Here is a 10202-nt window from a genome sequence, read left to right on the forward strand (position 1 = left end):
AACCAACTCGTCTTTCACAAATTCCATCTCCAATCTCGGATTCTTAAATTGACTCGACTCAAATGCAACCAACAAATCAATCTGACCCGACCCAACTTGACTTGATGAACCAACTCACTCCCGAAGGTTCAAACAGCGTCCCCTCGTACCGACGACTCTGTTGATATCCACATGGTGAAGGTAACCTCTCGCCGGCGCTTTTCCTCTGCCTCAGCCGCCGCTGTCCCTTCTCCTTCCAAGTCCCCACCTCCCTCCTTCTCTCTCACCCCCCCGCAGGACACCATCTCCCATCTATGCGCCCAAGGCCGCTTCGGCGACGCAATCGCCCTCCTCTCCCGCCAGCGCCGCCTTCTCCCGGCCACCCACCGCCCTCTCGACCTACCCTCCTCTGCCTGTCGCGTTGCAGCCGCCGCCGCAGCATCGGGCCGCCCCCTCGGTCTCCTCCTCTCCAACCGCCTGCTCGATCTGCTAGCCAAGTGTGGCGTCCTGCCCGAAGCCCGCCGCTGGTTCGAGTCCATGCCCTACCGGGACCTCTGCTCCTGGAACACCCTCATCGGCGGCTATTCCTCCTGCGGAGACCTCGACGAGGTCCGGAGACTCTTCGATCGCATGCCCAGCAGGGACCACTTCTCGTGGAGCACCATTATCTCCGGCCACTCCCGGCATGGCCACCCCAGAGAGGCGCTCGGCCTCTACCGGAGAATGCAGAGCGAAGGGAGCGGGAAAGACTCGAACTTTGGTAACAAGTTCACGGCTTCCAGCGCCCTTGCTGCCGCAACAGCCATCCCGTACCTCCGACATGGGAAGGAGATCCACTGCCACATAATTCGAATGGGGTTCGACTCGGATGCCGTCGTTTGGAGCGCGCTATCGGATATGTACGCCAAATGCGGAAGCATTTACAACGCACGCCATGTGTTCGACAGAACACTCGACAGGGATGTCGTTTCCTGGACCGCGATGATTGGGCGGTACTTCGACGGTGGGCGGAGAGAAGAAGGGTTTGAGCTGTTCTCGGATATGTTGAGGGCAGGCGTCCGGCCGAACGAGTTCACCTTCGCAGGGGTTTTGGATGCATTGTCGGAGCTGGCCATGGAAGGCCCAGGGAGGCAGCTGCACGGTCACATGATGAGGGCGGGCTACGATCCACTCTCGTTCTCAGCCAGTGCTTTGGTGCACATGTACTCAAAGTGCGGGAACATCGACAAGGCCAGGGCGGTCTTCGAGGGGATGCCGAAGACGGACTTGGTCTCATGGACTTCCATGGTGTCGGGATACGCTCAGAACGGGCATCCTGAGGAGGCAATCCGATACTTCGAGCTGATGCTGCAGTCGGGGACGAGACCAGATCACATAGCATTTGTGGGAGTCCTTTCTGCGTGCACACATGCCGGATTAGTTGACAAAGGACTAGAAATCTTTCACTCTATAAAAGATGAGCATGGGATGGAGCACACCGCAGACCACTACGCTTGCGTGGTCGACCTGCTCAGCCGGGCTGGCCGCTTTGAGGAAGCTGAGGAGATCATGGACAAGATGCCGATGAAGCCAGACAAGTTCCTGTGGGCTTCCCTGCTCGGTGGATGCAGGATTCACAAGAACGTGAGGCTAGGAGAACAGGCGGCGGAAGCACTGTTCGAGATAGAGCCGGACAACGCGGCGACCTACGTGACGCTGGCCAACATCTACGCCTCTGCCGGCCTGTGGGACGAGGTGGAGAAGGTGAGGAAGACGATGGACCGGCGGCGGGTTGTGAAGAAGCCTGGGTCGAGTTGGATCGAGGTGAAGAGACGAGTGCACGTGTTCCTGGTGGGAGACAAGTCGCACCCGAGGACGGAGGACATACATGCGCAGCTGGAGAAGCTGTACAAGAGGATGAAGGAAGAAGGATACGTACCGGACACCGAGTTCGTGCTGCATGATGTGGAAGACGAGCAGAAGGAAGAGAGCTTGGCGTACCACAGCGAGAGGTTGGCAGTTGCATTTGGGATCATTGCTACTCCGCAGGGCACTCCCGTCAAGGTCTTCAAGAACCTGCGGATTTGTGGAGACTGCCACACTGCGTTCAAGTTCTTCTCCAGGATTACACAGAGGATGATCATTGTCAGGGACTCTAGCAGATTCCACCACTTCAAGGAGGGGAGCTGCTCCTGTGGGAACTACTGGTAATTTGAGTTACATAGTTATTCTAAGAAACTAAGAGCTATCTGCTGCAGCTTCAGAAGTTGGTGTGGCCATGTATAGTAGAGTGAAACCCAGACCAGATGATGCATGGTAGATTATATACAATAATAACAAGGCAGGTATTTGGCAACTGGCTACTTGTTTTAGAAAAGGGCCAGGATATCTACAGGGCATTGGGAAGGAATAGTCAACATCCTAGTGATTTTGTAATCCTCCTCGTAGATTTTTTGCTGATGAATTTGGAGAGTTTTATCGTTTCACATTATGTTGCAAAAGATCTCTCTCTCTCTCACTCTCTCTCTCTATTTGCTGATGATATTGGATGGCTATTCTACTTATATTTATCCCAATTTGCAAAATATGTTTGCAGCTGTGGCACGGGACAATGCCGAATCCATCCACAAAATAGATGATCGGATCTAATATCTGATCCTTTTCGGATCACAGATATTTAATCAAAACGTAAAAACTATAGAACTAAGATTCATCATCTGTGATGGCTTTCTATTGTGGAAACAGACCGACCCAGAAAGCACTTATATTACTAACTAGGAAATGCAATTACCGCTGTGTTCGAGAAACCATGAAACATAAAGCGAAGAAGAGTCAAGAGGCAGTTTCAGTTAAAATTCTAATACATTCCACATAGGCTGAGATGGCTTCTGACCAAAAAGACATGGAAGTAGAGGTGGGCACCTTCACGCTGAGAAACCTTTTGACCCAAAGGCATGTCACCACTTCCCCTGTTTCAGAGAATATATCAGAGAACAATCACAAAGAAAATTAATTGCGTATATAAGCAGAAGCAGAAATCTCAACCATGCACCATCGAGTTTTATATGCCAAGCCCAGGGATAAGGCAAAAAAAATTGACTATTTATATCTTAGTTGTGCCTGATGAACAATGCCCGAGCAGCTTTTGTAGGAACAAAGGATTCAAAAACATAACCATCCTTGCAATTTATATTCCTTGTATGAAAGATCAGAGGATAGACAGAAATGAGTCAAATCGGCAAATTAACTGAAATCTATGTCATATTTACTGAAATCCTTGCAATTCAGAAGCTCATTGCTCCAAAGGAGTAATGTTTCATAATTTTCAACAAACACCAACAAATAAAACGGGAGGAGTGCAAATAACAACACTAGTAGGATTCTACTGACTGCATCAAACCAACAGATGCAGGAGTGCAGATTACAACACATCCACTAGGGTAAGGGTAAGCCTTAAGAAACCTAATTGTGAGAAAACATAGACCAAAATCGACTGTGTGCACTCAATCAAACTAACAGCACTATGAAACAACAGTGATGCCTTAAGCTCTTCAATCAAACAAAAATCAGATCCAAGACAACTTTTCCTAATTTTTCCCTTTTTGTCATTTGATAATCCTTCAACATATAACTAAACTAAATCTTATCATACAAAGAAGTATGCACTCCACCTACATGCCAAACAAAGAAAATGGTATTTCCAGAACCCATGACTTTTAAAGTATTATGAAAATTATACAGCTATAACCTTTTAAGGTAATATATGAATCATGCTAGCCAATCAAACAAATCGTCAAGAAAAGAATTGAAAAATCTGAATATGTAGGGAATATTACCTGCCAGGACCCTGTTTGACCTTTGGTAGGACCAGAATAGTTTTGTTCATAGGCAGAACCTGATCCTTGCCCTCCAAAATCAGATCTGACGTCTCTGCTACTCTCTCCACCATAACCAAAATTGCCATTTTGTCTGTGTTCCCCACCGTTACCAGGCATTGTCTCCTGCCTATGGTTTTGGCTATAACTAGGACCTGATCCAGGCCTGTTATCTGCCCCAGTAGAGCTTCCATACATATTTTGTTCTCCAGGTCCTCGTGTGATGTTCCTCTGCTCTTGAGGAGCAAAATTACCATGATATCCTTGGTTGAAATTCCTCTGATTTGAAGGCATTGGATCTCTACGTTCTCCTTGATAACCATCCCTTACCGCAGATTGTGCATAGTTTCCCTGTTCTCCTTGTCTGAAGTCTCTCCTTTCTCCTGAAGGAACAGAGTTTCTACCTCCAGGGGCATCATAACCCCTTCCATATTGCCCAGGCTGACTATTGCCCTGCTGTGGAGCATAGTTTGGTCCACCTCCTTGCATCGAACCCCATTGCTCATTTGGTGGATTTCCTTGTGGAGGTGGTCTGTTATAATTTGGATTTCCTTGTGGAGGTGGTCTGTTATAATTTGGCCGGTCATATCTGTTTTGATTCCGTTCTCTACCTTGCCTACCATATTGAATTGGAGGAGGCCTTGGAGTAATAACCCCGTTCTCATACTTGTCACCTGAATATAAGAAGGAAATGTACCAGAAAAGAAGCTATGTTTTAAAAGAAAAGAAATTATAACATACAAATAAACTCAGAACATCTGAATATGGTCACATTAAACTGTAAGCATTGCAAAAATGCTAAACATGTGCAACTTGACACATCCTTAGTTACTGTGATACTCTGATAGGTCGCAAAGATACAAGAAACGAAGTTTAGAAGGAAACGTACAGACCTCCATACTCCTTATTGACAGGATCAATATACGAGTCTGGCAATATGAAGACAACACCAGGCAAACCTAATTTCATTATAGCAAAAATTGTAAGTCCTAATTCTCATATAAGACCCTCCAAATGAGTCCACAGGAAGGAACCAACTACACAAGCTTACCGCGAAACTTTTCTGACATTTCCTCAGTCATTACAGCCTGAAAACCATGGTAAGTTGTGGTGCTAAGTGCATACATCCTTTTCTTGGCTTCTTCAACACTGCAAATAACAACCAATGTTTACTGCAAGATATCCATCTCACTCAAACACATGAAGCATCAAGAAGATGCATCAAATATACAGTCACGTAAAGAAAATCAAAACAAATATAATAAAAGGAACTAATTTTCCAAAGTGCAAAGGAAAAAAAAAGGATCCAGAAGTCTTTGCCAAGAAGACATTTGTAGAATATACACCAACGTGTGACGATCCAAGATTCTAAAATAAACTAGAACAAACATTGCATCCCGTGAAAGGAGCTGTCACCCTCCTCAAACCAGACTCACTTGTTATGCCAAATATACCCAAGTAAACTGAAAGACATCACTACAGTCTTTCTGGTCCCTGCAACTTGGATCTTGTATGAGTTAAGGTGCTCCCAATTGGCTATCCACCTGCTGTAAAACTCTAATTTATAGCAACTATCTATCCTCTTTCCTTGTTCCTTCTCTCTGTATCTTAAATCATCTTACTGTCTATAAGCCAGCTCCAATATTACCACTCTATCTTCTACCACTCCTCTAACTTCGAACAAAGCACCTAATCACTTCAGGTCCGTCATCTCCGGGCACCGAATCATAATATTCTACCCAATAAACTAACGAAAAAAATTGACCAACGAATGAAGGTTAGTTTCATCTTTTTTGGATTATAGATAGCAAAATTGTTATTTATTCATCCTCAATTATGGGAAACAAGGTAGGAAAAGAATTGTAACCAGAGTGAAGATGGAGCTGCCGAAGACCACCTTGTCCGATCCCATCTCGTATCTCCTAAGCAACTCTTGACCATGATGGTCACTCTCCAGTCCTATACAGTCTTGAATAGCATTTATGTTCCCAGGATAGCGTGCCACTTCTATAATCGGACCACGAAAAGCCAAGTACAAGTACATGTTTCTAAGTATAGACAAACTTTGTAGGACTCTCATCAAAGACTAATCATTCTCAAGAACTTTGCTAACATCACTCGAAGAAACTTCTTTTCTAACCGTTTTCTAAAAGGAAACCAATCTCAGGTTTGATCTTTTACCTGCCGACAACCTTTGCTAGTGTTTGGATGTAGGTCTCGATCATCTCTTCACGGCTTGGTGCGGGGTCCTTGGGGAAGTCCATGGTGATGAGCCAGTGATTGTAATCGCATCCCTCGAAGAGGATCTCATCAGGCCCGAACTTGTCGTCGGCTCCGCCGCTAGAACGGCTGCTGCAAAGAGGAGCCGACGACCGGAAGGAGAGGGATGGGATCAAGGAGTAAGGTCGTCGGAGGCTAGGGTCCTCGAAGGGGACAGGGGAAACGGCGGCGAGGAAGGGAACGGAGGGACGGGAAGGAGAGGCGTGGACCACCGATAAGAAGCGGCCATGTCTGAGGAGGGACGACGAGAGGGCGACGGCGCGGCGAATGCGGAGGGAGGCGAGCGCCATGGCGTACGGGGCGAGGCAACGAAGGCCAACTAGGGTTTTACGGGTGGAGAAATGGGTTTAACGTGACTTAGGTTGCGTTCCGTCCGTCGACCAAGAGGCAACACGCGTCACGGCCTAAGCAAGTAAGGCCCAACTTAAACCGACCCAGCCCGACCCAAATCTGCTTCCAGTGTGAACTTGCCATTTCATGGGTCATTATGTATGCCCATTTATCTATATTTGATAAAAAATGATGATTTATCAATGCATTAAAACATATAATGCAGCACTCTAGATGAGTTAAACGTGGTGTTAGATCAGATTTTTATTGTATGAGGTAGAAGCTGATTAGAATTCAATCGAGGCCTTTTCTTCAAGTAAGTCTCAAGTCAAACTTTATCAACAACATCTAACTCAGTAAATTGGGTGACGATAAGTCACATGTTGACTTGAGATCCAAAATATAATATTAAAATGTCAATCATCTGATACCCTAACATGTGTCATCCATGTCATCACACTCCTAACATGTGAAAAAGGTAAAAATTTATCATATTTGATAGATATGTGAAGTTATCATGAAATCTAATATAAAATTTTTATTTCGTGGATAATTATAGAAAATTCTCAGTTCAAATGGATGGCTAGCGAATTATAGAAAAAAAATGTTTTTTTATTTCTATAGAAAAATGTGAGACGTGGATACGGCTTAGCCAAACAAAAAGCCACTCGCCTCTCCCGTTCCTATCGCGTCCTCATATTATAAACCAAGTGGAAGTTGGATAGGAACAGCGTAGGGATGCAGATGGAGGTAGAGCCGCAGGTAGTGTTAAATTCGGGGCGAAGGATGCCGTTGCTCGGCATGGGGACGGCCACCTACCCGGTGCCGCCCGACGAAACCATAACGACGGCGGTGATCGACGCCATCGGGCTCGGGTACCGCCACTTGGACACGGCCAGCGTCTACGGCTCGGAGCGGGCCGTCGGCCGGGCCATAGCGACCGCTCTGGAGAGAGGGCTGATCGGTAGCCGCGACGAGCTCTTCGTCACCACCAAGCTGTGGTGCACCGACATGCACGCCGACCGCGTCGTCCCTGCACTGCAAGAGTCTCTCAGGTATTTATTATATGCACATGATATATGTTTTATATGACATAGATAATATTACTACTAATCACAGCTCAGAGAACGGAAGACTGCGACAGTTGCCATAAATTGAAGCCAGGATTGACCTGTAGCAACAAAAGAAGATTGTGAGCTAATGCGATTGTCTTATGAATGATTGTAGGACTTTGGGATTGGAGTACATCGATCTGTATCTTATTCACCACCCTGTTAGACTAAAAGGTGAGAAACGAATGGTTTTCACCGGCGAGGACGTAATTCCCTTGGACATGCCAACCGTGTGGGAAGCAATGGAGAAATGTCAGAGTCTAGGTTTAGCTAAATCTATCGGGGTGAGCAACTTCACATGCAAGAAGCTAGCTGACCTACTCAACCATGCAAGAATTCCACCTGCTGTGAACCAGGTAAGTCGTAACTCCATCGAATCCATTCCTTTCTTTTTGTTTGCTTGTTAGAAATGAAACAGGAAAGTGAAAGTATTGTATGCTGCAATGCGATGCACAAGTATCCAGTATCATCAAATTGTTAAGATGACAGTCACAAAAATAACCATGGAGCTCAAATGGTTAGTGTAAGTAATGCATTCTTGATCATGGTGTCATAGTAACAGTTGTCGTTCTTGTGATAGGTGGAGGTGAATCCTCTTTGGCAGCAAAGAAAACTACGAGACTTCTGCTCGGAGAAGGGAATTCATGTGAGTGCATACTCTCCGCTTGGTGCGATTGGAGTCTTTTGGGGCTCCAATGAAGTGATGGAATGTGAAGAGGTCAAAAGAATTGCTCAGTCTGTGGGGAAAAGCATAGCCCAGGTCAACAAATTACATTACTTCCTTCACTGCAGAAAGAAAACTTTGGTCGACTAAATCTTGTCGTCAATTAGTTATAGATCTTTAGAGTCTGATCTCAATCACATCGTTTGGTGTATGGACAGGTATGCTTAAGATGGGGTGTCGAACAAGGTGTGAGCGTTTTGGTGAAAAGCTTTAACGGGGAGAGGCTCAAGGAGAACATGCAGATATTTGACTGGCATCTGAAAGAGGAGGACAAGGAAAGGTTGAGCTTAGTACCACAGAAAAGGCTTATTCTGGTTGAGCCATTTATATCACCCACTGGTTTCTACAAGTCTCATGCTGAATTTTGGGATGGTGATGTGTAGATAACACAGCACAGAACCATGAAACATAGCGAATCATGCATGCCATTCTGAGAGATGTCATGTAAGCCTCTGTTTTAATACGGAATTCGAAGACTGGTTTGCCTTTACAATAGGCATATATGGTTTCTGTTGTTGCATGTCATGCCAAATTTCTTATGGTTCGAACGATATATGCACAGTTCCAGTTTCCTTGCTAGCTAGTGTTAGCAATTCTAAAGCAAGTAGCAGTTAAGTCATTGTCAAGTGGATGGTTAAACGTAAGTTAGCAAAGAATAAGAACTACAACGAAGAGATTAAGCATAAAGCAATAGCAGATAAATCCGGATGCAAGAAACGAAGAAGAAGAGAAGAAAAAGACTGACAGAGGTAAGAGATGAGAAGAGACCGGTGGATAGTTGATCGGTTGCTTCATCGATCAGCGAAGCATTCCGGAAGTAGAATAACTCCTCGTCGATCATCAAAGCAACCCTAACTTGTGATTGTGTTTCCCTATCTCATATGATAGTTTTCCAAACAGGAAACATTGCGAGTATTTTGATAGGACATATTTTGGTATCGCCCTTATGGACGTGGTCAGCAATCACATCGGACATGGAGCCTCGGGACTGAGATAGGGCGTCGCGTCGAGCATGACACTTCAGACTCGGGACGATGGTCGTCCCTTTCTGCACCGTCCGGAGCCACATGGGAAAGCGCCTGATAGGGCATGTTTTGGCCCTTGGTGAATCACCAACAAACATCAACCACGTCACGATCGCAATGCCACACACCACTAAAACCATGGGGTGCACCCCACGTCAAGTTTCAACTGTATAACTGTGCGACCTGACCACCCCAAGAGCCCGGGGCAGTGCCGTTTGTTTTGGCGACGGCGCTGTCTGATGCCACTCAAGCACCCTCAAAGACACCATCTTGTCAGAGGGGTTGTCCCGCTCCCGCGAGGATCAGCGGCCAGGCCGAACTAAGGCACAACCGACTTTCGCATGCAGGGATAAATACCCAGGCCGATCCCAACCAGAGTAGAAAAAAAGAAAGAAAGAAAGGAAGGGGGGGAATCGGAACCGATCTAACTTGCTCATTAGAGGGGCCAAAGTCGGGACTCACCCGACGAAGGCCGTTTTGCAGGGAGGCGATCGCTACCAAGCTGCGAGCGTCATCATCCCGAAGTCGCTATCTAATACGCAAAAGAGGGCAGTCCAGCGGTTAGGACCCTGACAAGCGCCAGCTCGCATCTCCCATCTCAAGGAGGTGCCCATGCTGCAAGGAAGATTGCCAACTGTCCAGGGGATGAGGGAACGCATCTCGCCATAAGCGGCGCTCGAGTCGGTTGGCTTTGGAGTGCTAACCCCCAGCCGCTTCCGAAGACTCGCTCGATCCCACCGCCTCAACCCTTGCTAGAGGCGCTCGAGGGGTGCAGCCACCCCATCAATCCATATATTCCACCAGAAATTCCCGACGTCGGCACGTGGGCCTAACTGTGCTAACTCATCAGCCACGGTACTTTTGTTCACTAACATTTTGGCGATAGAAGGAGGGCCTA

The 10202-nt window shown here is 46.5% G+C and overlaps 3 protein-coding genes across 4 annotated transcripts; 2 read left to right on the forward strand and 1 right to left on the reverse strand.

The window, feature by feature from the left end:
* Positions 1-8: 8 nt before the first annotated feature.
* LOC135629489 (pentatricopeptide repeat-containing protein At4g37170-like) lies at positions 9-2612 on the forward strand. Its single transcript, XM_065136924.1, has one exon. It carries the CDS (start codon positions 172-174, stop codon positions 2167-2169), a length of 1998 nt encoding a protein of 665 aa, XP_064992996.1. The 5' UTR covers positions 9-171; the 3' UTR covers positions 2170-2612.
* Positions 2613-2706: 94 nt separating this feature from the next.
* Positions 2707-6442, reverse strand: LOC103990977 (DAG protein, chloroplastic). 2 transcript variants are annotated; one of them, XM_065136926.1, is made up of 6 exons: positions 6015-6442; positions 4885-4982; positions 4727-4792; positions 4394-4507; positions 3795-4360; positions 2707-2927 (listed from the first exon to the last, which is right to left on the reverse strand). In XM_065136926.1, the coding sequence occupies exons 1-6, from the start codon at positions 6401-6403 to the stop codon at positions 2916-2918; spliced, it is 1245 nt and encodes a 414-aa protein (XP_064992998.1). In that variant the 5' UTR covers positions 6404-6442; the 3' UTR covers positions 2707-2915. The 2 variants fall into 2 exon arrangements, with proteins under 2 accessions (XP_064992998.1, XP_009408577.2); XM_009410302.3 differs by having other exon boundaries at positions 3795-4507; positions 6015-6441.
* A 719-nt stretch (positions 6443-7161) lies between these two features.
* Positions 7162-8782, forward strand: LOC135628488 (non-functional NADPH-dependent codeinone reductase 2-like). The gene is made up of 4 exons (XM_065135166.1): positions 7162-7498; positions 7671-7911; positions 8136-8315; positions 8438-8782. Exons 1-4 carry the CDS (start codon positions 7182-7184, stop codon positions 8660-8662), a joined length of 963 nt encoding a protein of 320 aa, XP_064991238.1. The 5' UTR covers positions 7162-7181; the 3' UTR covers positions 8663-8782.
* Positions 8783-10202: the final 1420 nt, after the last annotated feature.

The sequence above is a fragment of the Musa acuminata genome, chromosome BXJ3-1, assembly GCF_036884655.1.
Source record: "Musa acuminata AAA Group cultivar baxijiao chromosome BXJ3-1, Cavendish_Baxijiao_AAA, whole genome shotgun sequence".
Lineage (NCBI taxonomy): Eukaryota > Viridiplantae > Streptophyta > Magnoliopsida > Zingiberales > Musaceae > Musa > Musa acuminata.

Excerpts from the sequence above, each read along its gene's own strand:
- LOC135629489 (XM_065136924.1), top strand. The coding sequence starts at position 172 with ATGGTGAAGGTAACCTCTCGCCGGCGCTTTTCCTCTGCCTCAGCCGCC.
- LOC103990977 (XM_009410302.3), bottom strand. The coding sequence starts at position 6,403 with ATGGCGCTCGCCTCCCTCCGCATTCGCCGCGCCGTCGCCCTCTCGTCG. Across the intron at positions 4,983-6,014 it reads CTAGCAAAGGTTGTCGGCAG|TGTTGAAGAAGCCAAGAAAA; the intron begins GTAAAAGATCAA and ends TGTTATTTGCAG. Across the intron at positions 4,793-4,884 it reads AATGTCAGAAAAGTTTCGCG|GTTTGCCTGGTGTTGTCTTC; the intron begins GTAAGCTTGTGT and ends TAATGAAATTAG.
- LOC135628488 (XM_065135166.1), top strand. The coding sequence starts at position 7,182 with ATGCAGATGGAGGTAGAGCCGCAGGTAGTGTTAAATTCGGGGCGAAGG. Across the intron at positions 7,912-8,135 it reads TTCCACCTGCTGTGAACCAG|GTGGAGGTGAATCCTCTTTG; the intron begins GTAAGTCGTAAC and ends TTCTTGTGATAG. Across the intron at positions 8,316-8,437 it reads TGGGGAAAAGCATAGCCCAG|GTATGCTTAAGATGGGGTGT; the intron begins GTCAACAAATTA and ends GTGTATGGACAG.